Source organism: Aspergillus clavatus, genomic scaffold (genome assembly GCF_000002715.2).
Source record: "Aspergillus clavatus NRRL 1 1099423829805 genomic scaffold, whole genome shotgun sequence".
Lineage (NCBI taxonomy): Eukaryota > Fungi > Ascomycota > Eurotiomycetes > Eurotiales > Aspergillaceae > Aspergillus > Aspergillus clavatus.
Window position 1 is genome coordinate 61295 of NW_001517094.1, and position 26198 is coordinate 87492.

A 26198-nucleotide genomic window follows, 5' to 3' on the forward strand; every position below is an offset into this window, starting at 1 on the left:
TATTCATTTACAATCCTTTTCACCTAGCTGGCTGGATTCAGGCTAAAGCCCTTCCACCCGCTCCTCTTGCTCCTTCTCATCAAAAAGTTTGGACTCCTGCACCGCCTGGCGAAAGGCCGCATCTTCCTGTTGCAACTCCGTCATGACCGCGCCATGGGCCCGCCACACCGGTTTAACCTCGAACAAACGATCCATAACCTCGAGCGGTACACCCTTGGTTTCGGGGATCAGGAAGAAAACAAAGATCGTCGCCAGAATCATCAGACTAGCGAAGAAGAACCACACGCCATACTTCATCGCGGTGAACATCTGCAGGGTGAAGTACGAAACGAGAAAGTTCCAAAGCCAATTGCTCGCCGAGGCACATGCCTGGGCTAGGGAGCGCATATTGGGGTCGAACATTTCCTATCGATTTAATTAGTGGGCGATCCTTCGGGCGAGATTGAAAACTTACTGAGTTCAATACCCACGGAGTGCCGTTCCATGAAGGCGTATAGCATGCCGTGTATAGATAGAAGAAGAAGATGGCCATGATGCCGGTGGAGTTCAGCTCGCCCGTGGGGTTGTTTGCCGGATCCACAACGTAGATATAGGCGCCGATGATCCACAAACAGATCGATCCAGTCAATGCGCCCCAGATGAGCAGCCGTCGACGGCCAAGGCGGTCGATGAGCCACAACAGCCAGATGATGGTGACCACCATCTTGACTACTCCAAAGATACCGGTCAGCAGCGAGTTGGTCTGTCCGCGGACACCGATGCTCTTGAAGACAGTTGGGCTGTAGTAGTTGATGGCGTTGATTCCTGAACCGTTCTGCCAGAAGAAGAGGGAGAAGCCGAGGAATAACCGCCACATCACTTTGGGACTTGTTCCGGCAGCCTGGAAAGGCTTCCAGAAGCCAATGCCGATACTCGCGCGTTGCTCCTCAAGTGCCTGGTCAATTCCAGCAATCTCCTCGACAATATACAGCTCTTGGGGTTCTAGCTGGCGCACCCAACAAAGGTTTCGAATGGCCTCCTCGCGGCGGCCGCGCGAGAATAACCACCGGGGTGATTCGCGAATGCACAGAGCGCCGATGATCAGAAGACCTGCTGGGATGAGTTGCACGGCGAAGGGAATGACCCATTGACGGTGACTAGGCGCCATAGTCGTCGAGACGCCATACTGTTCCGGTCAGCTTGCCCAAATGAATACAAGGAAGGAGAACAAACGTTGATCCAGAACCCCACCAGTCCCCCGATTTGCCATCCCAACTCATACACACCAACGAGACGACCACGGATGGCCGGAGGTGCCAACTCGGAGATATAGATGGGAGTGAGGTTAGACCCCGCCCCAACACCCAAGCCCGCCAGCACCCGGCCGCCGTACATGAGCCCCAGACCGCGGTCACCATTCGCACCCAGCATTAACCCCGATCCGAGAGTAAATATACAGGCGGCGGCAAGCAAGCCCCATTTGCGACCAACGAAGTAGCCGATGGGATATGCAAAGAGGGCCCCGAAGAATGCTCCAGCCTGATACAGGGAGACGATATTCGAGCTGGTCTCTCGAATTTTGGTGTCGGACCATTCTGCAAAGTGAAATTCCTTGCGGAAGGAGTCCAACTCGATGGTTTGGCCGATGAAGGCACTATCGTAGCCAATCATGCAGGAGGCACATGATGCCACGGCGGCCAGTAGGTAGATGCGCCAGTTGTAGACCTGCGGCGGCGTGGGACGGTCCTCGACCAGCGAGAGAATCGACATGATGGTTGACTGTGTCCCAGGTCCAGTAGAAATGAGATCAAGAAACGATTACCTTCAGGTTGAATTGGGGGATTAAATGGGTTCGCTAGGAGCGGAGAACCCCGTGGGCAAGAGATTATCCCCCGGACTGAGGCAGGGATTGTGGAGATATAGAGAGTAGGATCGCCGGTGAGTTCATCATCGGGACATGCATTTGAAATCAACGGAAATAGCGGGTGTTGGTGTGTTGCTCTTGTGTGGTCCCGAGTGGATAATCGGTGGATGACCGAGGGGAAAGCGCTTAACCGTCCCCGTGGGGTATAAGATGATGTCGTAGGTCAAAGGTGAGGATAGTCTCCATGATGGGCATTTTTTCCATCAAAATGGAATCAAAATGGATGATTTCAGTGGATTGCCATGCTCTTCACCACAGAGTGAAGCTATACAGAAGAAACAGAACAGACTTGGGGCGTGTTGGTTGTTTGTGGTTTCTGATTGGGATAAACGAACTGCCCCGCTTTACCCTTTTGGGACGCTCTAGACAGCTAGGCGCTAGGCCGGAACTGGTATAGTGTCTTGTGGAAGAACTGCTTGTGCAGTGCCATGACTAATCCTGGATAAATCCTCTCTTCATTCTGTCAACATCGACGAGTCTGGCATATTCAGGATCATCATCCATTTGTCTTTGGTGTCCATATATCTATTATTTCTCGAAACAATGAAGATTACTTCATTCTGTTCGAGAAAAGCAGGTCTCCCCAACCAGAGCCGCTAGATCATTTTGTTCCTGAAGAATGGACTAGTGGCCTAGCGAGGGGCCCTTGCTGCTTAGTCCTGCTTATCCTGTATCCATGGTCAACACAGGCTTAGCTCCTCGATTTATGCAGCTCAGGGGCAGAAACCAAAGGAGCCGTAGATCCTCTGACTCGCACATGCTGCAAAAAATCATCAGACGCCCAAGCCTCAGTCTGACATGTCCGGTGGGTTTGGGTTTTTCCACATCTTAGATCGAAACTACACAAGGGTCCATAGCTACAACACCCACAGACAATCAACATGCGGTCGCTGCTATATCTCTTGCTTCTCGCCCTTAGCACGGCCGTGATGGCCGATACCTACAACGAATGGGTGAAAAGCCTTTCGTCATGCATGCAGCCCTGCTTCAACGACTTCTTCGATGATATCGCGAAGAGCAAGTGCGGCGGGGATGCCGCGAAGAGCAGCAAGCCCTCCGACATCAACTGCATCTGCCAGTCCGGCACTTTTCAATCCAGCAAGCAAGGGAAGGCATCAATCACCGATTGTGTCGCGGCGAAATGCCAGAATCCTGCAGATCAACTAGAGGTGGCTCTGGGTTCGTATACCCAGATGTGCCTGAATCAGGTCAATTCAGACGGAACGGTGCCGAATAGTCAGGGTACGTTTGTTTGACGCTCAATTCGCTATGAGATGCTGATTGTAGTAGGGAGTGTTCTGTCTTTGCGGACATCGGATATGATCCTTCTGTCTGGAGGGGCCATGATTCTCCAGGCTGTACTTTGATTATGGTCCTTTGTTCACGGCGCGTTGCTAGAGGTTTGCTTATCATGAATCTAACGGATAATGTATATTGGACTACGGGTTGTTTTGTGTATTGCTGCTATATATGATTTCAGCTTTTACCCTTCGTTCAGTCCGGTACGTGGGGTCATCTCTTTCCTGAAAATCAAAGCGACTGTATCATGCGATGAAACCATCTGTACTGTTTCATGTACAATATCATTGAGCTTCTTCCATTTGTGCTCCGAATTTCCATATGAAGTACTACTTCTTTCCCTGAAATTATCGTGGATAGATCTCTAGGTGATCTATTAGCCTCAAGAAAAACTGCGCCAAGAAGAGACGACCAAAATTATGGAGTATCTATTAACACAATGGAGGGTAGCTCTATCCTTGTGGTTTTCTTGACCAATCCGATAGACTTGTCTCGAGGGGCTCTCTATCCATCCCCTAATTCGACCAGACATAATTCAAACCGCGACCTATTCGGTATACCAAGAAGGGATCAAATGTTGTGATTTATCAAGTGCTCTGGTTTAATATTGAGCTACATTGGTGCAAGAGATAGGCATATGGATGTAATCTGAATACTGCAAAACTCCGAGACTTTTTATTCTCGCATTAAGATGATAGTATACATTCATGTATTTACTTGGTCGTGATCTCATCCTCATACTCAGGGCACCACTCTAGACCGTTCCAGCAGCTAGGACGTATCCGCCGTCTACCACGATCGTCTGCCCGTTCAAGTACTGATTGGTGACGGCAAACAGAATTGCACTTCCCATATCTTCATCCTTGCCTGGTCGACCGGCAGGAACCTTGCCCTCATACTGCTCCTTAGGCAGGGAACTCTTCTGCTTGTCGTCGCTCTCGTTGGCGGTCATTTCGGAGGGGAACACACCGGGTGCGATATTGTTGACGCGGATCTTGAGGCCGGAGGAAGCGATTTCATGCGCTAGCATTCTGCTCACGTGGATGGCCGCGGCCTTGCTGGCGTTGTAGTTGAAGTGATGCTGAGAAGTCTTGACAATGCCCGAGATCGAAGTAATGTTGACGACGGTGCTGGACCAGCCATGCTCGATGTCGGTTCCCTTGTTCAACAGGGGCAAGAAGGCCGTGGTGGTGAAGTAGAGCTGCGACACGTTGGTGCGGTAGATGCTGTCCCATTCATCGAAAGAGTTGGCCTTATCCTGGAAGAGCTTCTGGTGCAGCTCCTCGGCGCTCTTGCTATCGGTGTCCTGGGTGGAACCGGAGATACCAGCGTTATTGACGAGAATGTGCAGCGCTTTTTCTTTTGAGGAAATCTCATCGACCAGTTCCTGGATGGACTCCTTGCTGGTGATGTCGCCGGAAATGGGGATGATCTGTCCTGGGATGTCGCGGGAGTAGAGTTCGGCAACCCGGTCGAGCTTCTCTCCTGTCCGGCCGGTGATGTAGACCTTGGCGCCGTTCACAGCCAGGGCCTGAGTGATCATGAGACCGATTCCAGAGCCACCTCCGGTGACGAGGGCAACTTTTGGAAAAGTTAGTATACCGATCAACGAGATGACAATAATTGTTGGAACGTACCTCGACCCTTGACGCCGAAGAGGCTCTCCAGCGTGAAGCGGTGGTTCAGCTGCTGAGCGTCCGACATGGCGATTGGATGTGTAAGAGTGTTTTGAGTTGCTGTCTTTGATTGTGTATGTAGTATGTATTGTCTGTAGATCTTCACTGTAAGGTTTGCTCATCCCGTACCATATAAGCGCGAGACCAGCACTGTGTCATACATTCTATCATATTGGCGTAATGCCATCTTGCAGCCTGAAGCACAAACTTGACTTGTATCATGTAGCAATTTTTCCTTGCAGTGGAGAAGCTGAAACCAGTTTGACAGAGAAGAGGGATGAAGGGTTCATCAGGATGACGTAGAGGCAGCAAGATACCAAACATGCCGCCTCTTGCCACTTCAATGTTCCAATTCATGCTGTCTGGAGGCTTTTTACCAGATGTCATCCATAGTAAGGTCGTCCATTCTCCTCCTGTCTCTCCGCCCCTGTTGGGCTTGTTATCGATCTGAGGGGAGATGGAAGATCTTGGATCGAGCCACCTAGTAAAATATTCATACAATTCTACACTCTGATGGTTGAAGATAGTCGTCGACGGGACAGAAACTACAGATTGATGGTGGAATGATAGGACAGTCCTCTGTATAATATGTGACTCAGTTAATCTGAGTGGTTTGTATTATTATCATCATAGCTAGTATACATGGTTCTTATATCATAACTTAGTGGTCACCCAAGCCCATGGCATTCTTCGCCTTCTGAGCACTATTTCCAGCTGATTAGCACCTGCGATTCCGTATAACAAAAACGTGGGATAAACCTACATAGTTTCGCCGCTGCCGCCCTGGGCTCGGTCGGTCTGGCCGCGCATCGAGTCAAAGGCCTGCTGGGTGTAGGACTTTTGGTTGTCGGACTGCATGCCGCTGCCCATGCGGTCGGAGGCATCGGTGACGGTCTCCTTCATCTTGTCCATGGTGGACTTTTGCGAGTTAGGAGTCATCTTCTCCTGAGCCTCTGTTGAGGGATGTTCGTTAGTACTCGGTTTCTCTCTCGAGGTACCAGGGGAGAATAGTTATGGCGGTACAACATACTAGTGGTGAAATCCTTGCGGCCGGTGTCAGACATGTTGATTGATGGGAGGTTTTTGAAGGAGAAATTAAGTTGAAAAGGGATGTAGACCGGTTGGTTGATTCTGATGTGATTGTGCTTATGTTGATGGAATCGTCTTCTTTCCCCAGAGACATCCTTCTTCTTATAGGTTTTGCAAGTCCAGCATGAAATCGAGACGTCATGGCTGGTGACGCCGAACGAAGGGATAGTCGATATTGAGTTTGCTGGCTGAGATCATGATCTGGCTCGTTTCTGGGGGAAATGGATGATGCTGTGGCCGTGGAGGAGTGGGCGGGTGATGGCGGGAGCGACGTCATGGGAGAGAGAGGACCCCTGGAGTCAAGGCCATCATAGTACGGAGTATTGTAGTCCAGTCCAACTATGGTAGTACCACGATGTCCATGATGTATACAAGAGTCTAAGAACGCAGAATGCAGGAGATGGTAGCTTATTGTCCATGTCTACATAGTTTCTCTGCTTCTTCATGCGATGCGAGGTTAATGTTACTCCCTATATGTCTATGACGTCATTTATCTCCAATCTGTAGTACAAGCAAAATTCCATTTGCATCACATTCGACCTTGAAACGAAACTGCTACTCTATGAAACTTGGTGGTGATGGTGTAGGTGGCTGGAGAAAAATGAGGGATATATGCGAGGGTGACTGATACTAACTCTGCCCACAATCATGAACATCTATAAATCGCAACAGAGGGTAGAAGCTGACTATATATATACCTTGAACTCCACCACCAGATGCGCATTCTACGAAAGAAATTATGTATGGATTTCAACTTTCTTTTGCATTCGTGGTCATTGATATGTCGTCAAGACACACAGATTATACTGTAGGACTGTATAGGTGGAAAAATGGTCCAGCAGGTCTCAATACAGACCCGAAAAACATCCATGTGCATAGAAAGGAACGAAAAGGAGCGTCAACGCAGCTAAACAACCGAATCCAACCCCAAAGAACAGTGTAATCACCCATGCCTCCGACTAAAATGTCTCCCTCTTCGGTATAAATTTCGTCGGCGCGAAACAGATCCCACAGTCGTATAACCCCCGATCATCCGTACTGTAGCGCACGCATGTCAAGCAAACCCGGTGCCCGCACTCGGTCAGAAATACATCGCGCGCATCAATTGACACACACGAGTGGCAGAAGTTGGTCGGATCCGGCCGGATCCCTAACTGGATTCTGCGCTCCATCTCACTGACAAGCTCCTTGCCTTTTTCGGCACGGGCCCGCAGCCATTTCACGCGCTCCTTGAGTGCCTCTAGATCGGCGTGCGGGACGGCGGTCACCCACCCTGCCAGCTCGGGGATCGGCTGGAGTATTGCGATGGGGCGGAACCGCTGAGCGCGGGGGAGGGAGCGCGTATGCTTGCATTCGAGAACCCAGCGGCGGCGCAGCTGCTTGTTGAGGAGCCGCGTGAAGAGCACCTCGGCGGTTTTCCAGGCCAGCCACTGCGACCGAACATCCAGCACGAGTAACCCATCGCGCGGCCGTCGCGTTGGTGCAGCAGCCGGAGGGATACCGGCCGGCGGCACAGTAGTCATCATCGGAACGAGACAGACAGACATGGCTGGGCAATGGCAAGAGAATAGAACCCGGTTGTCCCTAGCGAGAAAGGAACAAGGGTCATTGACTCTGGCTACTTGGGGTCTGTGCTGGGTGGTGGGTAGTCCGCTTCCCTGACGGAGGGGGCTTTGGCCAGCTTTGAGGTTATATACCTTTCTTGTCAGTGCCGATTTTCCTTCTGTGGTTTCTTACCGGATCGCCTATTTTCTTTGACGTCCCCGTGTGGAATTTGCATCATTGGCTGATCCGCCAGCCCTGTCAAGCCAAGATCAAATTCCGGGGCTCGGCCGGCTTGGACCCAGGCGGTCGGAACTCGGAAGATGAGGAGCCCTTGGGGAATTGAAGCGATTCTCCCAGAAATTCCCGTGGGCGGAAGATGTTTCCAGGGGTATTGGCCTTGAATTATTGGATCAAGAAGGATTGCATGGTTCTTGGGTGTGAACGGAATGGATGACGTTAGCAATGCACGTGACTGCTCTAGCCGAGCTCGGCAGCTAGGCAGCCAATCACGGGAGACGAGGATACATAAAGGTGGAGTTATGAATGAATCGATGACCTAATGCATCATAGTTACACTTTGTACAAGGACTTTTGGCCACACATGCTGTGTGGCCTCAGCCCTCGGCAGAGCCCAGAGGCAGGTTTGATGGGGTGCAGGAGCCTGCGTGCAGGAGCCTGCGTGCAGCACCCAATATAGAAGGTAGCAGAACAGACCTTAAAGTCGGAACAACAATGAAGCAGGTAAGTATATATATGACAAGTATATATATGATATCGCTGGAATGATAGAATGGTAGAGGCTAGATGTTGTTCTTGCTCGACTATAACCCACAAATAATAGAATAATAGTCTAGTACATTGTAATCATAGATTAGACATAGGAATCATCAGGGCTCATGTGGTCAACTTCCGACCCGATAGTAGCAATAATATACATATGCGCTCGCTAAAATCGCTGCAATCGAATGCAAAGAAATCCAGAAATATTGTGTCATATACTACCTCTGAGCAAAATCGACAAAGTCACCCGGTATGGTCCATGGAACTTCGCCCACCCTCGTCAGGGACTGCATCTCTTCGTCGGTGAACACCAAAGGCTGCGGCGGCGGCATGCCCGCCGTAGGATATGAAGAAGCCGACGAGTAGCTGGCCGAGCGCCGCGCACCGACATCCTCGACCATCTGGGCCAAGTAGCACTTCAGAGAAGGGTCCTCGCACTGTGCATGTTTTAATAGCTCATCCTTGAGAGTGAGCAGCTCCGAGCGCATGCGATCCCGCTCGGATAGCAGGCGCTCCTGGTCGGCAGATTGTTTGTGATAGAGGGTCTCCAGCTGCTGATTCCGCTCTTTCTTCTGGCGACGGCATTTGGTGGCTGCGCGGCGGTTGCGCTCCAGATATCTCTCTCGCAGGGGATCATCGGGTGCATATATCTTGGACTTGGAAGGGCGTTTGGGTTTTGTAGCTTTCTTGGAAGCGGCGGTTTCTGATCCGGTGGTGATCGAGGAGTGGATGGATGAGGAGCTGCTGATAGAGGCGCGGCAGGACCGAGTGGAGTGGGCGTCGTGATGATTGGCGGGAGTGGGCTTGAGCTCCGCCGAATGGATCTGGAGGGGATCGAGGGCGGGATGGTTGTCGACGTCTGTGCTCTTTTGCAGGAATAATGGGAGATTGAGAACATGAAGATCCGCCTCGGTCAGGAGAGCAGCAGAGGGATACGGAGCAGATGATGCCGGTGCAGCCTGCAAGGAGAGGGTGTTTGGATTGAACATAGACCAGTCGACCAGCTGATTCGGAGCACCCAAAGAGGGCTGCTGGGCCAGCATTGCAGTGGTCATGATACCCGCTATCTTGGGATGGATCGTCAAAGTTTTAGGCAAGCCCGATGGCAGCAAGGCTAGCAAAGTATGAAAGCAAAAGGCCAGAGCAAGTGTGTCAGGATATAGCTAGACCAGCACATCGATTGGAACTAATTCTGTAGTATAGGGTAGGACAATAATCAAAGGGCCAAGCGACAGTGGCAATATCTTCAATCATCAAGACCCATCAATTGATGAACCAGACCCTCACATTTATATAGCAAACTGAGGAGGTGTACCCTGGAGAATGCATCCTCAAGTGGTGGTTCGTTCTGCTCGAAGTCATACAGATAATCCTGATGTAACTGAACCTTAATATCGGGAGGCGATCCTCCAGAACAGTCCACTTGTAGTCTTCCATGTACAGCCAAAGTACCCGGAGGGTGACAGCAACCTTCCCTGACCAACTTACTAACTTCCCACTGAATTCCCGTTACATTGATGGAGGGTATGACGCAGACCCGTGTGATTGGTCGGAGGACAGAGCCGGCAGCGCGCTAGCGGTAAATCTGCGGGGTCAAGCTTCTTGGCTGAGTCTAGGGAAAGCTGACCATTGGATGAAACCTTGTGGAGATCTCAATGGGAACTCAGGATGACAGCCCGTTTTCATGGAACCTCAAAAAAAAAAAAAAGAAAAGAAAAAAAGGTTTCCCTTTTCAGATGCCCTTCCCATCATTCGAGGGGGAAAAGGAAAAAAGAAGGATCAATGAGCCGCATGAGCAAGGGACCAACGTCAGCAGAATCACATCTCAAGACAGAGTTTAAAAAAATTCAACAGATCTGCATATTGTTGCCCGCCAGGAGGTAGTCAAGGTACTCCGGAGTACTCATAAGTAGCACTGTAGCACCCATACCTTAGTGTTGGGTTGGGACTTGGGAACCTGCCTCTTCGGAGTAAATCGAAACTGTACTCTGATTGGCTGGAACTTTTGTACGCCAGTCGGGCCTATCCATGCTATATTACCTTACGTATGGTAATGGAACTTATTAAAAGGAGTACGTGCAACCATGGATTGACGTCATATGGCTTTTTCAGTTTGCTCGTATACAGATTACAGTATATACAGTACAGTGCTCTGTACTCTGTAAGCAGTGCAAAAAACCCATACATCTCCTACCCCTGCGTGGAGTGCTCAAGGAGGATAAGATGTCATTTGATGTATGACCGCTTCAAGCTCAAGCACTAGTTCTTGACTGGCCCTTCCGGCTCTTCGATCCATCCGCTCAGCATCAAAAGGAAATCTGCCAGGGGAAAGAGAAAGATAGTGGGGTTGTTGATGCGGCATTTGCTTGTCGATCGGGATCTGGAATCTGGACTTGGTTCGTGGGGATCAATGATCAACACGGAAATATTCTCAGGTTCATCGTTGATAGTAGTGTTAGTGTGTTAGTGTGTTACTACTCCCCTGCGTTGAGCCAGTTCCTCTAGCCTGACATAGACTGAAAAGAACGGGAAAGAAGTAGTAAGTACTCTGTAAAACAGAACCTCAATCTTCAGAGCTGGAGACACACATATGTCTTGACGTCATGGACCGCTCTCAACATCCATTGTGGAATTGGGCTGTCAAGTGAGCTACAAGTGTAACTGTGTAAGTATGTAACACTACTAACCGCGCAAAAAACTGTCAGGGGAGTTTGGAAAGGAAAAAGAGAGTGAAGAGTGAGGCTGAGACAGAGACAGACAGAAGATCGTACTGGGTTCTCGGCTGGAAGCTCCGTGCCAGTCAACTGCCCCGTGCCCACGAGGGTTGACACGGTGTCTGTCCCATACTTACCTAGTCCCTAATACTACCCGGATAGGTAAGGTACTCTTGTCGGGCCGGATGTTATACTCTTGAGTAACTGATAAGTTGTTCATACTCGGGTGGCATCTGCGAGTCGTCGGCGCTAAAAGAATAAACCTTTTTTTTTTTTTAATTTTTATTATTATTATTATTATTATTATTTCTTCCCCCCCCCTCCTCCTCTTTTTCGTTATTCAATCTCGTTTTCAATTTATTTCTTTTATTTAATTCATTTTTCATTTTTCTTTCTTTCTTTTCTTTTTTTCCTCATGTTCTTGGTTTCTTTACCGTAACCAAAATAACCCATACTGTAAGGTATGCTCTCCGTACAATCTTCTCCCTTTCCACCCGCGGATCCTGGATCCCCAGGCACCAAATTATGCCCACTTCCAACTTTCTTCCATATACTATTAGTCCCCAAACACCCAAAATAACCACCATGTCCATGTTCCGATCCATGAGTCCGTCTGTCTGCAAGGCTGATGCGCTCCAAGGGTCTACAACACGTTCCCCTCCCACACACTTACTACCCTTCGCTCTCTTCCGCTCCGTCCTGCTCTCCCATGCTTCGTTTTCCGCTCGTTGTCGGAGGAAGTCGCTCGCTGCCACCACTCTCCATTAACCCTCGGAATATTGTTCACAGGCTGAAGAATCGCAACCGTCATCCTATCTTCCCCAGACTTATCACTCGACATCAGGCATACAAGGTATCTGCGGGGCAATCTTGTTGGAAGACACAGATAGGACGGACATCATATCCTTTGGTGAACACGAGCGCTCAAAAGCTCATACGAGCGAAAGAGGCACGATGTTTGGCAAAAGGTTGCTCTCCCTTTTCCACACGCCATTGACTGATCGTCGACGCTCACCTACCATCTAGAACAACACGCAAACCTGGCGCAGAGCTTATCGGCGACTTCCAGAAGAAATTCTCTCACGTCATCGCAGATCCCTTTCTCTCCCAGTCACCTCTCGACCACAACACCAACAACACTGCGAAGCTGCAACAAGCCCCGGTGTTTCCTTCACAACCATACAATGCTCCCCAGTTCAACAGCAACTCTTTCGCAGGTCCAAGTGTAGTCGACTATGTCACCCATTCCGGCCAGCAGCCCGGGATCCTGACGCCAACCGCCAACCAGATGTGTGCCGTAGTTCATAGTCCTGCGGGGGATCTCCACACCCCGACTGTAGAATGGAATCTGGCCAGTACCCCCTCGATCTGGGATCAAATGGTCAATGTCAATGTATACACAGATCCGCAGCAACAGCAACAACAACAACACCCACTGCCGCATCCACCGCCGCAACCACCCCATCACGATGCAGCCCCGTCAACCGCGCACACGGACATGAATATCCTCGAGGCGCAATACCAGCACCACCTCTTCCAGAACATGGACCCTTTCGGACAGCACCAGCTGTTCGCGAACAGGACGACGTTTCGTGCCTCGTCTGACTACGATCCGCTGGATGCGTCGATCTACCCGAGCTCATATACGGAGTCACTGACGGACGCGACACAGCCGACATCGGCGGTGGAACCGGCGGCAATTGATCGTGCGGATTTTCCCCCAAGGCCGGAAACACAGTGAGTTTCGCCGCACATGAATTCGTATCATCTCCTACGGAAGATCACTGACTCTCTATCGCACTCCCATAGGTTTCGATATCGTGTCACCTTACATGCTCCCACCGCCATCGCTGATCATGCTCACGATCCTCCTGTTACTTACTTGAACAAGTCGCAGGCATATTCGGTCTCCATCGTCGATTCAGCGACCCCATCGTCGAGCTCACAGCCCGTACAGTATCGGACAAGTGTGCGGATCACCTTTGAAGAGCCAGCCCACCGATCCAATCCAGCCGCGTGCTGGCGACTCTGGAAGGAAGCGCGCGGGGTGGTCGAGGCCCAGCAGCGCCGGGGGAAGATGCGCGCCTTGGAGTTTGTCGACTTGCGGATGGCGCCGTATGCGAAGAAAAACGTTCCTCGGGTGCAGAAAGTGGACAGGGCCTCCTTTGATGGGTTTTGCGTGACGTGGACGGGCACTTCGGGAGCTGGCTCTTCCGAATGTGTGATCAACGTCCGCTTCAACTTTCTCTCCACCGACTTCAGCCTGTCCAAGGGCGTGAAGGGCGTGCCGATTCGGCTGTGCGTCAAGACGGAAAGGATCAGTCCGGATCACAGCACCCCTGGGTTGGGTGGCGGCGGCGAGGCGGAAGTCTGTTACTGCAAGGTGAAGGTCTTCCGGGATCACGGCGCGGAGAGGAAGCTATCCAACGATGTGGCACATGTGCAAAAAGCCATCCACAAGGTCGAGCGACAAATTGCGCAAGGAGACCCCGATGGCGCCAACGGTCTGGGGAAGCGCAAACGGCGCAAAGGGGTGGGCCACGGGCTCACCAAGAACCACACCGTATCCATGAGTCTCTCCCCCAGCCGAGCAAATAGCTTGACGGCGATTGACGATCTGCATCGCGCCTTATTCGAGTTGCGTAACCTCTTCTCATCATCGCAGCCCGTGAGCGTCTTGTCCCTGAAAGGGGATGAACTTGATGATCCGGATCTATCGCCCGTATCACTATCTCCAGATCCATGCAGTGCGGTACCCCTAGGTCGCATAAGCCCTATCGAGGAGGGAGGGATTGCCAACTTTCACGGCGACCTGGTGGAATTGCCACACCGGCCTTTTGGCCAGTACCCGAGCACGCTCAGTCGACGGACTGATTCTCCGGACGTGAAGCCGAGTCTAGTGAGCGCGGGGTCTTCTTCGACCGATTTGCAGGTTCTCGGGAAGGTGCCTCAATTTCAGCAGGGTAAGTTTCATAAGCCCCGTGGTGACTGTTCATGTTCTCACAAAGTTGCAGTGGCGTGTTTCTACATCAGAATCCAAGACGGCAACCAGCAGGAGCCCTACTACCGCGCCGTGTACCTGACCGAACGGACCGCTTCGGATTTGATCAGCCAACTCGCGAAGAAATACAACGTTTCCCCGGATCAGATCGTTCGACTCGTGCATGTCCGATCGACGGGGTTGCAAGTTGTCGTGGACGACGACGTGGTCCAAGTGATCCCCGAGGGTCAGGACATGGTCGCTCAAATTTCTCAAGTCCCTAATGAACCAGACAGTGAGGTCAAGACCGAGTCAGTGACCAGTTACGAGGTTCAGCTGGTTTTTTAACGAGGAGTGCGTGGACGAGCCGGGTGCTCTTGCATGGTTGGCGCATTTTAAATCATTCTAAATCAAGTGGAGCGATTCGCCGGTCGTTTGTTGAATTCAATCTGGTCGGACCGCATGACGGCATTTGACTGGTGAATATTTTTTCTTTCTTTCTTATAAATGGACCAACATCTAGAATACACTTACTGGATGGGTTATGACAGCAACGACGGTACACGAAAGCTGGATTGTACATATGAAGCATCCTGGGCCGCATGATTCGATCGATCAACTCGCTAGGATAATGTTGAGATATCAGGAAGAATTGTATCTAGAACACTATGAGAAGCCACTACTAGCTTGCTCTAAGCTATCGAGATTGAGGAGGCGATGGCCACGCGATTGACGGTATATGATCTGAGGAATTGAATAGTGCAGATATAGACTGCTCGGGTGAACGATAGCCAGATGCCTTATAGATGTGTTAACGGTATGCATTGGATGATATATAGCAGTCAACCCTCTATAGGGTTGTATACTTTGTACTCCCAGGCAGATTTCCTACTCTTAGATGGCGGCGAATCTATAGACGCAGCCGAATCCTGGGAGTATATCATCAACATCCTCGGTTCTCCCCGCGAAACCCTGAGATCAACGCATTTAACCGCAACCGAGAACTCTGGATAAATTGAACAGGAAGCTGTCATACCAGACCCCTCACCGTTTGAATGTGTCAACGATTGTGTAGGATTTACGACTGTATGAGACTACGACTATGTGAACCCCCAAGTATCACATGGGGTGTTTATAATACTTTCGCTCGTGCAGCATACTAGTTGCTCACTTCCAAAATCACTAGCTGATATTGCAATAATAACCGGATTCGATGGACACGACGATCAAACTTGACTGACTCCAGGAATATACGCCAATATCCTCGACTCTCTCGTCTATGACGGATAGCATACCATACCAGCTAGTTCTGTATCTTAAAGTCATGAAACTTGACATCCCCTTCCCCTGAAGCGAATATAGCATATATCGTGCCAGTAAAATCATCACCACTCAGCGCAGAGCACGGCACTTCTCCGAGCTTGGTAGTTTCCGTATCCCCATCGGTGTGTGCAAGGGAACACTCAAACACGTAGTTTTCCGTCGATGAAGTAATCGATAGCTGGGCTGCGGTCGCGTGTTGTACCGGAATCGAACCGAGTGTTGTCAGAGGTTTCCCGGGCTCCTGAATCGTCAAGCTGAAACAACCGTCCGCAGTGCTGTATGTAACGGAGGCATATCGGAAAGGGTCTTTATATACAGCCAACCCGCACGAGACCTTTCCTGCTGGGAGATCACCGAGCCGCAGCAGAACACGTGCGACCGACTCGAGCGATGTTTGGCGTTGGCCCACGAAAGTCATGGTCCCAGACATAGACCCCAGATCGGCTTCCACCGGGGTCAATGTTATCTCCTTTCCATTTTGCGCATAGTTCTGGAGGTCAGGGGTGCGGAGATACAGTGTCAATGGTGAGTCGAGGGAAACCGCTGGGAGGGTATGAGAAGCGACTCTTCCCGGCATCTGGCGACTGCATTTCGGGGATAATTCCACCGGTGCAAAAGACGGGAATTGGTTCTCCGGCCACTCAACCGGCGTCAGGAATGTCTCTCGACCAAGCGGATAGCTTGCTCCGTACTCCCGTCCTGCCAGCATAACCGCCCACCACTGGCCCAGCGGATCCTGGAACAGCTCAGCATGTCCGACACATTGTATACACCCGTTAGAGCCTTCCGCGGTGAGAACAGGATTGCCACTGAACGACTCATACGGACCCCAGACGCTTCTAGCGCGGGCCATGGTGATCTTGTGCTCGCCGAACGTGCCGCCCTCGGCAATCAGGAGATAGTAATACCCGTCCTTCTTGTACAGATGCGGGCCCTCCGGAACCCGCCCGGTATGTCCGGACCAGATATCCACCGCTGGCGCGGCGAGCTTCCCCGTGCTGAGATCAATCTCCGCTTGGCGGATGACCGTGGCGGGATTCTTGCGATACCCGTGGATCCAGCTACCCTGCACATACACGCGGCCGTCATCGTCAAAGAACAAACTGGGGTCGATCCCGTAGAAGTCAAAGTAGATGGGATCGCTGAAGGAGGACGGATCCTCGAGATCGGATGCTGTGATGATGAAGTTCTGCGGTTCAAAGTCCGCGGCGGCTGGCATGTCCACCGGGCCGCTGAGCATCGTGCAGACGATGTAGAAGCGGCCGTTGTGGTAGCGGATGGTTGGGGCATACAGACCTCCGGTGAAGATCTGCTTTTCCGCCGCATTGTTGACTTTGGTCGTGGACGAATGTAGTTGGATTTGCTCTGGTCGGCAGATGGCATTTCCTGCGAGGAATTAGCTTAGTATTCTGCCCAGTCATGGATGTCAAGAGCATACCGATGAGCTCCCAGTTAATCAGATCCTTGGATTTGTGGATTGGTAGTCCCGGAAAGAATTGGAAGCTGGAGTTGATCAGGTAGAAGGTGTCTCCCACCAGGATGCAGGCTGGATCGGGGTAGAACCCGGGGAGGATGGGGTTGGTGTACTGGGATGGCATGACTGCGACGATATGTTGGAAATCTACCTCGATCTGGACTTGTTGGCGATAGGGATCTCTTTATAAGATGTCTGAGTGTCGGAGTAGAAAGGTGGGATATATGATTTAGCCTGAATGCAGCTAACTACTGGCATAAGGTGTCAAGTATGGAGAATGTTGACAAGCTAAGACACACTCCAAGATGAATAAATAGTGACTCTTGATGGATTTGGGCCAGTGAATATCTCACGATATCTTATTTCTATTCACTCTTTCATTATGAGGGGTCTTGATGCATAGTGGCTCTCCTATTGATCTTCCTCATTGCTACTTCCAGCGCATTAGGATCACCAACAATAATATAGATTCAAAGTAAGTCCTACAGCTTACTGACCACACTGTCTAAAAATGTAGCATGAATGGCATACTAGGTGTTATCTTAAGACAGATTGATGCTTATTGTATGCATTTGCCAATGACCAACTCAACTCACCTTGAGTTCCTTTTTCTTCCTTGCTGGTAACCATATTTGCGGACAGAGCTAGCCTTTGTATCTGATTTGAAGAGGATAAAATGGTAGACCTCCATCAACGGTGAACAGTAGGAATTCAACTATGGTGGAATCATTATGACATGATGATATGCTACAAGTGGTGTTGCCTGCTCTGTTGCCTGGCCTCACTATGAAGACAAACATTAGAGGCAATGAACTAATACTAATATACATAATGCAAAGTACAGTAGTGATGGACTGAACTTAGAATCACTTATTTATCACCCCTCCCCCCAGCTTCCTGATGTTTATTTTCCAATATCTTGACCCTTTTCCATTCCTGTTTCACCCTTTGGATGGCCGTTCCCATCATCCCAGATACAAGCCCCAGGACCAGCATTTTGATATCTAAACTCTGGAACGGAAAGTCGTCGTCGATGATGTTCGATGAAGTTGAGTCGTCGAGCTTATATCATATGATATATGCCCGAGCCAACATCATCTTCAAACCGCTTATCCTTCCACATACAACTGGGTCGTCTGTGTTACTATAGAGATATATTCATATCCCTGGGAGGTCTATTGTCAATAGGGCTGCAATGCTACAATCAGAAAATAGTGAAGGTCCCGCTTTACTGGCTCATGTCCATTCACTATCTCATCATGAAGAGTCCTATATAAACTCACCCCACCACTGCAACTCTCCATGGACCTTCATCATGTCTACGACTATTGCGAAGAAGGATCGTTGAAAGTGAGCCTCTCACTGCTCACTATTTTCTCTCTTTCTCGTGTTGCACCTGCCTGACAAGCAGGATGTCTTCATGTCCAACGGATGAGCATAAAATCTATTTTAGTAGGACTTGACTTTCGTCAAGCGCCGAGCCTTCAACAATTAGCCTTTATATCGCTATCAATTGTAAAGAGATCTGGAGATTTATCGACTCTAAGAGACACGATTCTGCGTAGAGATCTCAGCTATAAGCAATCACCAAGCTGGCAACTCGTAGTTTTAGGTACTGCTCCTGATTGCACAACAACCACATACATTGCGACTCCCCTACAGTCCCCAGACATACGAATTCAGAAGAAGTCCCGTGTAAAGATCAGACTTCTCGCGTTGCACATCATAGTAGATCCGGCCTGGATACGTCCATTCCTCAGTTTTGATCTGATAGCCTCGAAATCGCTCACAGCAGCCGCAGGTGACGGTACAATGCCCCAGCCCGTCGTAACATCTCCTATTGCGAGGCCTCTCACAGCACCCACCGTTCGCTGCACAATGTGAGCGCAGCCAGTGTGAGAGATACCACTTGGGATCGCTCTGGCGCCGCTGCAAGGCCCGCCACACTGGAGTGTGCTCCAGCACCTCGGCCACTCTTCTCAGTGTCCAGGTGAAGCTATTGTAATCAACGGATATCCACAGGAGTTTGTCTTCGATTCTCTGGAACTCTTTTTGGAGTTCACGGATCCGGATAACATTTCTTCCTTTCAGCTCCTTCAGTTCCTCCCAGATATTGTCGCTCGTTTCGCGCAGATATGCTTCTCGCTGGATCAACATGCGGAGGTTTTCTTCCTCCAGCACGTATTTCCGAAAACTTTCCCATTGGTATTTGGAAAGTCCCAGCAATTGGTGTTCCCTGTGGCGCAATTTTTGGGCAGTCTTCTCAAGTCCCAGATTCTCAAGAAACCTCTCCGCGCGGACGAGACAGGAGGTCAACAGCGGAGAGGACAAGTGCCTGGGGAGAATTGCGGCAGGGGGTATTCTTTGCGTTGCTTTTTATATGTGTTGTTTCCAAGCTCAGTAAAGGTTTTTGATCGTCTTTCGATATATTGGTGTCTATACTAGCAGGAACGGCGTGTAGGTGGGACGTATGTCTGGCCGGGGGAAGGTAGACACTATACAAGGGCTGCCTGAGGGTGGCTGCCTAGCTTCTATCAGGTCTTTATGACAGCATATTGACAACTCTTCCCAAGTGACAAAGATCGGAGCTCCTTTACTTTGACCTGCTATTCCCAATACAGAATGTTTTCTCTCCAGCAGCGGTCACTTGCAGCTATCGGAACCATCCAACCGATCTCATAGTCAGGCATCATCTGGGACCTTCACACGCGCACAAGTAACTAAGAACCATCCATTTCGGTGGCGGAGAGAAATTCACATTACCAGAGACGGCATTTTGTAGAGGAGATATGATTGTACTACGAATGATCAATATTTTCTAGAAGATATGAGACCCGCGTGATGCTATATGGGTCTGGATCCGCGAGCTGCCTGGCGACTCGCGGTAATGGTCGTCCTTTAGCCTTACGGTCTGCCAGTATCCAGCTAGCATTCTTATCGAGGTGGTCCAGAAAGCTCATTGCTTAGCTAGCCATAATATGGAATTGCAACTACAAGAGTTGGGCCTGGGATACAATTGGATCAGTACTCCAACGGAGAAATCAAGGGGATATGGCTTCCCTAGAAATGGAGCCGCTTTTGAGAGATACTGTTCTTTTGCAGCAGTCGGTTTTCTGTATGAAGTGTTGGCGGAGCATCAGTAGTTGGTACGAGGCTATTATTAGCATGCAACAGCCTTGTCTGACGTGTTTCTATCATCTCAATTACATCTTCTTTTGTATTCCCTGGGTAAGATCATCCCGTGCTACAGTTGAAATGTTCTCCATGTTGGTTGGAGGTTGGGGGCCGGGGGGCTGTGATACTGCCCCCCCCCAACTGTAGACCCTGATCCTCATCTGGAGATGTGAAACACTACACTTGAGATCCTCAAACACGGTCCAAATGGGCTGTGAGATTGGCTCTTGAGGCAATGATAGTTCATGTTGTGGATAACCAACAGTAGACGCCGGCACGACATGGGGATAGAGCCAGCCTTGACCGAGAAAGCATGCCATGTCATGTCGGTGTAGACAACAGCACATATAAAGTAAGATACATTGGACATCTCATCATGACAATCAGCCAGCAAACGCAATCATCATGAACACACTATTCCGATTCCTCGTCTCCCTCACCCTCCTCCAGGTCGCCTTGGCCGGGGTCCTCCCGCGCGACGCGCACCGCATCCTCAAGCCCACCGCCAAAGACCTCAACAAGATCTTCACCTTTGATTCCCCCTACCCGCCCCCAAACAAGGGCAACCTGCAGGTGCACGACCCCAACATCATCGAGGACGGGGGCCACCTCTACCTCTTCCAAGGCGGCATCCACATCCCCATGTTCAAAGCGACCCAGATGTCCGGGCCCTGGGAGGCAATCGGGACCGTCCTCGAGAAGGACTCCATCATCGAGAAGAAGAACAACAGCCGGCCCTGGGCCCCGAGCGTCGCCAAATGGAACAACCGGTTCTACTGCTTCTACGCGATCAGCCCGGGCGGCAGCCAGGACAGCGCGATCGGGTACGCCACGGCTTCGACGCTCGAGGGGAATTGGACGGACCACGGGGCGCTGATCAACACGGGGACCGGGCCGGGGTCGCGGCTTGCGCCGTTCAAGAACACCAACGCGATCGACCCGGCGTTCAAGGTCGACGAGAAGAGCGGCGCGCTGTATCTCATCTACGGCTCGTACTGGGACGACATCTACAGCGTGCGGCTGGAGAGTCGGAAGGACGGCACGCTAGCGGTGAAGGACAAGGACGCGGACAAGAGCAAGAGCAAGAGCAAGAGCGCGGACGTGGTACCGGATGCGACGCAGTTGAGTTGGATGCCGGGGGCGTGGAAGCCGCAGGAGGGCGCGTTTGTGAGCTACCACAAGCCGTATTATTATCTGTGGTTTAGCCAGGGGGTGTGTTGTGAGTTGCTGCAGAGGGGGTTTCCCTTGAAGGGCGAGGAGTGTGTTTCCCTTCCCCCCTCCCCCTTCTTTCTTGACATGCCCTTTGGTCGTTGGGATCATGCTGACGGTTGTAAACAGGTATAGTATCCGCGTCGGTCGGTCCGAGAATATCAACGGCCCGTTTGTCGATCGGAATGGCAAGAAATTGCTCGAGGGATATAGCGAGGTCGTGTACGGGTCGAACAACGGTAATGTCTTTGCGCCGGGAGGCGTGGGTGTCCTTCCTGGGAACAAGGAGCGGCCGGATATCCTGTATCATCATTACTGTGAGACCCCCTTCCCCTTCCATCCCAAGGGCACCGGGTTATATTGACTGTTGCAGTTGACGGGAAGATCGGATTCCACGATAAGGTATGTTGGTCCCATCTATGAGGACGAATGGAAGGAGCTGACCGGATCAGGATACGCAGCTTGGATGGCATCACCTCGAGTACAAAGATGGATGGCCTGTTCTCAAGTAAGCTCTCCGATCATCAAACAGAGGTGATGGTAAGGGGTACTGACCGATTGAGATAGGAAACAAGATCCGCCAGTCACCGTGGCGCGTCCGATGCAGCTGACCTTTCCTGGTCTGACTTATCTGGTTGAGGTTGTTTAATGGCCATTTGTATATACCCATGATAGATTCGATGTACGAGGAAGTTCGACTCGCATTAAACATTGATATATTCAAATTTCCATCCACGAATCGTAGTATACACACCATATCAGTAACTGCATTGCATCATCAAAACCAGAACAAAGTCGGATCTCATTAATGATAGAAAAAAAATAAAAAGCAGTCACCCACTCCCTCCCGCACGATAGATACTTCTTGGCGACGGTTACGCGTCGGTGATCTTCTCGGTGACCTGGCCATCGGCCTGGACGACGACCTTGTCGACCTGCAGAGAGGCCTTGACGGGGTTGGGCTGCTGGTAGACCCACTCGAGCTCTTCGAGGGTACGACCCTGGGATTCGACACTATGAAGAACATTAATGAGGGCGGCATCACCCGGGGAATCGAGGCTGAGACATACCCGAACAAGTACCAACAGAGGGCTTCGAAAAGATCCCATCCGACGAAAATCCAGAAGTAGTGGGTGGAGATGTTGCGCAGACCAATGGGACTGGCGTACTGACTGACGAAACCGATGCCGCTGACCATCAAGCCGGACAGGGCGAGACCCTTGGCACGGGTGGTGGTCTCGAGGGCCTCGGCGGGGATGACGCCTTGTAGAGGAGTGTAGGTGAAGGAGAAGATGATGTTGAACAGGTAGTAGAAGGCGACGGCGGTCTGGCCGAAGGTTTTATTGATACCGGCCGGGGTCTCGGCCTGCTTGATCATGGGCTCGGACACACCGGCGTTGATCGCCATGGCGATGGCGCAAGCTGAGTGAGGTTAGTATAGAAACCACCGAGGGCTCGGGGGATCATGACTTACCCAATGTACCCCAAACCAAAACCTTACGACGAGGCATGCGATCGGTGAGAGCCACGGCCGTCAGGGCACCAATGGCGGACACGATGGAGTTGACGAGATTCATGAGCAGCTGCATGGAGCTGGAGGTGTAACCGAGTCTCTGGTAGATGGTGGCATTGAAATATCCCAGACCGTTACCGGACCACTGACCGAAGACGGAGATCATCATGACCTGAAGGAAACGCCAGCGGCCGCTGTGGGTGAAGAAGAAGGGGCGGTCTGTGGTGGTTAGTGAGAAGCCCCCTCAAAAAAAAAAAAAAAAAAACACCGAACGAGTCAAAAACCACTTACAATCCCACCATCTCTTGTCAATACCATCGATGCGGATACCCTCTCTCATTTCTTCGATCTCGAGACGCACCAGGCGGGCGTTGGGGTCACCGTTACCATGGTACCTTGTGAGGAAAGCCAGAGCAGCCTCATCTTGGCCGTGGGCCATCTGCCAACGGGGCGACTCGGGGATGAACCAAACGGCGAAGATGACGATAACGCAGGCGAAGCACTGCAAAATGAAGGGGATGCGCCACGAGAAGTCGTTGTCGATGAAGTTGGTACCATAGGTCACCGCGGCGGCGGGAATGGAACCTCCGAACCAACCGCAGTTGTAGAAGCCTTTTCGATCAAATCAGCACCTGCTCCAAGTGATGTGGATGGAACCGAGGAGACTTACCGACGGCACGACCACGCCAGTGAGGAGGAGCGATCTCAACGGCGTAGGCGGGGGCAGACACCACCATGATCTGGATACCGAAACCGAGAACCACACGGCCGACGTAGAATTGCTCTAGGTGCTTCGCAGTGGCGATGATGATGGAACCGGCGATAATAACCCAAGCGCCGACAAACATACACTTGCGACGACCCAGCTTGTCGGAGAGGACGGCACTGAAGGGGGTCGCAGCAATGGAACCACTGCGAGGACGTTAGCTGCTGGTCCACATCTTTTTTTTTTTTGTTTTTTTGGTCGGTCGCGGAAGTCACCACATACACGGTGTAGAGGGAAGTGACGAGGGAGACCTTAGGGCCGTCCATGCCGGTGTGGAAGGTGTTCTGAAAGTGGTCCATCGCGAGAATGGCACCCATGAGCGAGCCTAGCGGTCGTCAGTCCCCACGATTGCAAGAAATTACCGCACGATAAGACCTACCATCGTAGCCGTTGGCGCAAGCGCAGCAGAAAGCGACGAAGATGGCGACTGCCTCCATGTCAGTAGTGCGTCCCCGTGTATCGTTGGTGGTCCATTGCACTCACAGTACATGTGAAGAGACTCCTTGCTCCATTTCTCAATCGGGGTTTCGGTGATAGCGGCATACAACTCGGCCTATGTCCCCCAACGATGGTTAGCGATCATCTCAACCCCAAAGTAGATGTAATGGAGATCTGAATACTGACATTGTGCACCTGTCTCGTCTTCGCACCACCAACTTTGGCGGTCTCGCCTTGACCGGCGGCCACGGCAGGCTTGAAGTCGGCATCGGAGCCTGGGGAATCGTGATGCACGGAGATACCGTGCTTCTCATCGGTCGACGACATGGTGTCGGATAGGAGAATCCTCCACTGGGGATAATCGACCAGGTGTGGGTGGTAGGATGAAAAAGGATGAGTGAGATAGGAGGGAGGGAGGAAACACCTGTAGCGATCTGCTCAACCAAGTGGGACGGGCAGCAGGGTTCTTATAATCTTTTTATATATATCACCCGTCGGCTCTCGAACCTCGATCGATCGGGTGCGACTTTTGCTAGAGGTTACCAAGTACCTAGCAATTCAGCCCGGGTATGGGTACCGACGCTGTGGTTGGCACGGAGGAAGGGGCCATGATTTCTTCCCACGTTCGCCTCCGAAATTGACCACCAACTATCGAATTTAGTCTCGAGACCGTTGAGCGCAAGCCGTATGTTGATTGTTGGCAACTAGTTCGTTTTCTGTTCGGGAGACATGGCCGTGTTTCCGTGTAAACTGCGTGACTAACTGGGGATGACCCCGGGGCGCCCAGATTTTCAGACTGACAGGACCCCAGAGCTCAACCCCGGACAATGATTGCAACTGGGGGAGGGGGAATTGGGACTTTACCTGAAGCAGTAAGGAAGTAAGGAAGGATTGTCGATATGAGTTGGGGAAGGGAGCCACTGGGGGGGGGGGAGGGGACAGGTTTCAGTGTCGGATGTCCAGCCTTACTCCAGATTCCGAGTCTGTCTGTCTGTCTGTCTCTCTCACTACTCACTACTATGTACTCACTAACTGACTAGCTACACACAAGTCAACGCTAGACTGCAGACGACAAGGGTAGGCGGAGATGTCTCCGTGTCGTTTTGTTAGCAGATGCTCTCCACTCTTCTGATTGGTCCAAGCAGAAACACTCTCTTGATACACCAATCAAATGCCCGAGATTGCTGCATTGGCAACATTAGTTAGGCAGAGTACCTTCCATTGTATATTTAAAGTCGTGACTAAGCACTCCTCTTCACAACCACTGAATAAGTCACGGGGTCTCTTCTCTCTTCTCTCTTCTCTCTCTCAGTAACGAAGATACCTTAGTTCCTCCATACGCCCCTCGACCTCTAGCATCCTGACCTCATTGCAGTTCCTCTCATTCATCTCTAGATATTGCTTAAAATCACTCGACTCGGTCCAGGAACGCTAACCAACCGCCAAATGACTGGGTGAAACAAGCCTTGTTGAACGTACTCCGAATCCAGCTCGATGCAGCTGGTCTCCGTTCCCGAAACAGGCTGGCTCCGAAGCCAACTCAATTTACATTTCAGGTGGTCGAAACTCGAAGCTAGTCGCTTAGAAGCGATGTATCGAGGTTAAGGTTGGCTCCTCTTCTCGTAACTTGCTAGGTACTGTTAGTCTGCTACTGTGGAAGATGGATGCGCTGGATGAGGGGCCTCGGAATCTGCCTCTACCATCTATCCATCTATCAACCAAATAACGAGTCGAGCTCCGATTCAAACCATCCATTCGTTTCATTCATTCTATGAAGTGGTGGGGACTAGGAAGGGTTTCCAACAGACGGAGTCCTATGTCCGGGGTTCAACAAGCCACTCCGTAGAGAATTCGACGACGTGCATGTCGGTTGCCTCCCATCTCAATCTAGACTGGCCGTTCACCCTCGTGTCCTCTGATCCCCTGTTGGCGGGGTGGATCAACCACAGATTCAAGCTTCCCCAAGTCTTCGCATTCACATGACTGCGCATAATCGTCTGATGCCTTCCTCCCAGCTCTGAATCAGGAATGGTCAGGCCACAGGGTGTCCACTTTGTGTCGCCATGATCTGATCATGCAGTCAGATACGGACTGACTAGACTAGGCCGTTGGGAATTGAAAAAAGAAAACTCTCGGTTCTGAGTGGATCGCAACTCCAGTTACTCTGGACGACATTCATTGCGTTCAGTGGCCTATCTGGACCCGGCATCTGGAGACAAAGTTACGATCCGTTTCTTCCTCTAGTCTGGGGAAGCAATCAAGCATGGCAGGAAATGGACTCGACTAGAGCAACCTTGTTAGATTATTATGATTCT

The 26198-nt window shown here is 51.0% G+C and overlaps 11 protein-coding genes across 11 annotated transcripts, besides 8 other annotated features; 3 read left to right on the forward strand and 8 right to left on the reverse strand.

Annotated features, from left to right (window-relative positions):
• Positions 1-42: 42 nt before the first annotated feature.
• ACLA_018090 (sugar porter family MFS transporter) lies at positions 43-1749 on the reverse strand (the record flags this gene model as incomplete). The annotated part of the gene is made up of 3 exons (XM_001268530.1): positions 43-405; positions 455-1165; positions 1213-1749. The coding sequence occupies 3 exons, from the start codon at positions 1747-1749 to the stop codon at positions 43-45; spliced, it is 1611 nt and encodes a 536-aa protein (XP_001268531.1).
• A 1035-nt stretch (positions 1750-2784) lies between these two features.
• ACLA_018100 (uncharacterized protein) lies at positions 2785-3270 on the forward strand (the record flags this gene model as incomplete). Its single annotated transcript, XM_001268531.1, has 2 exons — positions 2785-3145; positions 3194-3270. 2 exons carry the CDS (start codon positions 2785-2787, stop codon positions 3268-3270), a joined length of 438 nt encoding a protein of 145 aa, XP_001268532.1.
• Positions 3271-3956: 686 nt separating this feature from the next.
• On the reverse strand, positions 3957-4906 carry ACLA_018110 (SDR family NAD(P)-dependent oxidoreductase; the record flags this gene model as incomplete). The annotated part of the gene is made up of 2 exons (XM_001268532.1): positions 3957-4783; positions 4840-4906. 2 exons carry the CDS (start codon positions 4904-4906, stop codon positions 3957-3959), a joined length of 894 nt encoding a protein of 297 aa, XP_001268533.1.
• Positions 4907-5539: 633 nt separating this feature from the next.
• On the reverse strand, positions 5540-5942 carry ACLA_018120 (heat shock 9/12 family protein; the record flags this gene model as incomplete). Its single annotated transcript, XM_001268533.1, has 3 exons — positions 5540-5582; positions 5642-5831; positions 5909-5942. The coding sequence occupies 3 exons, from the start codon at positions 5940-5942 to the stop codon at positions 5540-5542; spliced, it is 267 nt and encodes an 88-aa protein (XP_001268534.1).
• A 984-nt stretch (positions 5943-6926) lies between these two features.
• On the reverse strand, positions 6927-7514 carry ACLA_018130 (RING finger domain protein; the record flags this gene model as incomplete). Its single annotated transcript, XM_001268534.1, has 1 exon — positions 6927-7514. The coding sequence occupies one exon, from the start codon at positions 7512-7514 to the stop codon at positions 6927-6929; it is 588 nt and encodes a 195-aa protein (XP_001268535.1).
• A 649-nt stretch (positions 7515-8163) lies between these two features.
• Positions 8164-8196: a microsatellite.
• A 59-nt stretch (positions 8197-8255) lies between these two features.
• Positions 8256-8283: a microsatellite.
• Positions 8284-8510: 227 nt separating this feature from the next.
• atfC (bZIP transcription factor atfC) lies at positions 8511-9347 on the reverse strand (the record flags this gene model as incomplete). Its single annotated transcript, XM_001268535.1, has 1 exon — positions 8511-9347. The coding sequence occupies one exon, from the start codon at positions 9345-9347 to the stop codon at positions 8511-8513; it is 837 nt and encodes a 278-aa protein (XP_001268536.1).
• A 639-nt stretch (positions 9348-9986) lies between these two features.
• Positions 9987-10013: a microsatellite.
• Positions 10014-11284: 1271 nt separating this feature from the next.
• Positions 11285-11314: a microsatellite.
• Positions 11289-11313: a microsatellite.
• Positions 11315-11591: 277 nt separating the features above from the next.
• Positions 11592-14334, forward strand: ACLA_018150 (putative CP2 transcription factor; the record flags this gene model as incomplete). The annotated part of the gene is made up of 4 exons (XM_001268536.1): positions 11592-11617; positions 12033-12743; positions 12816-13969; positions 14021-14334. 4 exons carry the CDS (start codon positions 11592-11594, stop codon positions 14332-14334), a joined length of 2205 nt encoding a protein of 734 aa, XP_001268537.1.
• Positions 14335-15289: 955 nt separating this feature from the next.
• On the reverse strand, positions 15290-16907 carry ACLA_018160 (beta-xylosidase; the record flags this gene model as incomplete). Its single annotated transcript, XM_001268537.1, has 2 exons — positions 15290-16695; positions 16748-16907. 2 exons carry the CDS (start codon positions 16905-16907, stop codon positions 15290-15292), a joined length of 1566 nt encoding a protein of 521 aa, XP_001268538.1.
• Positions 16908-18439: 1532 nt separating this feature from the next.
• ACLA_018170 (uncharacterized protein) lies at positions 18440-18940 on the reverse strand (the record flags this gene model as incomplete). Its single annotated transcript, XM_001268538.1, has 1 exon — positions 18440-18940. One exon carries the CDS (start codon positions 18938-18940, stop codon positions 18440-18442), a length of 501 nt encoding a protein of 166 aa, XP_001268539.1.
• A 1422-nt stretch (positions 18941-20362) lies between these two features.
• On the forward strand, positions 20363-21815 carry ACLA_018180 (putative endo-arabinanase; the record flags this gene model as incomplete). The annotated part of the gene is made up of 5 exons (XM_001268539.1): positions 20363-21216; positions 21296-21483; positions 21540-21568; positions 21619-21674; positions 21734-21815. The coding sequence occupies 5 exons, from the start codon at positions 20363-20365 to the stop codon at positions 21813-21815; spliced, it is 1209 nt and encodes a 402-aa protein (XP_001268540.1).
• Positions 21028-21051: a microsatellite.
• A 226-nt stretch (positions 21816-22041) lies between the features above and the next one.
• Positions 22042-24210, reverse strand: ACLA_018190 (putative MFS lactose permease; the record flags this gene model as incomplete). The annotated part of the gene is made up of 9 exons (XM_001268540.1): positions 22042-22180; positions 22237-22588; positions 22641-22898; positions 22971-23291; positions 23350-23591; positions 23668-23770; positions 23825-23872; positions 23929-23998; positions 24070-24210. 9 exons carry the CDS (start codon positions 24208-24210, stop codon positions 22042-22044), a joined length of 1674 nt encoding a protein of 557 aa, XP_001268541.1.
• Positions 24211-24864: 654 nt separating this feature from the next.
• Positions 24865-24888: a microsatellite.
• A 276-nt stretch (positions 24889-25164) lies between these two features.
• Positions 25165-25189: a microsatellite.
• Positions 25190-26198: the final 1009 nt, after the last annotated feature.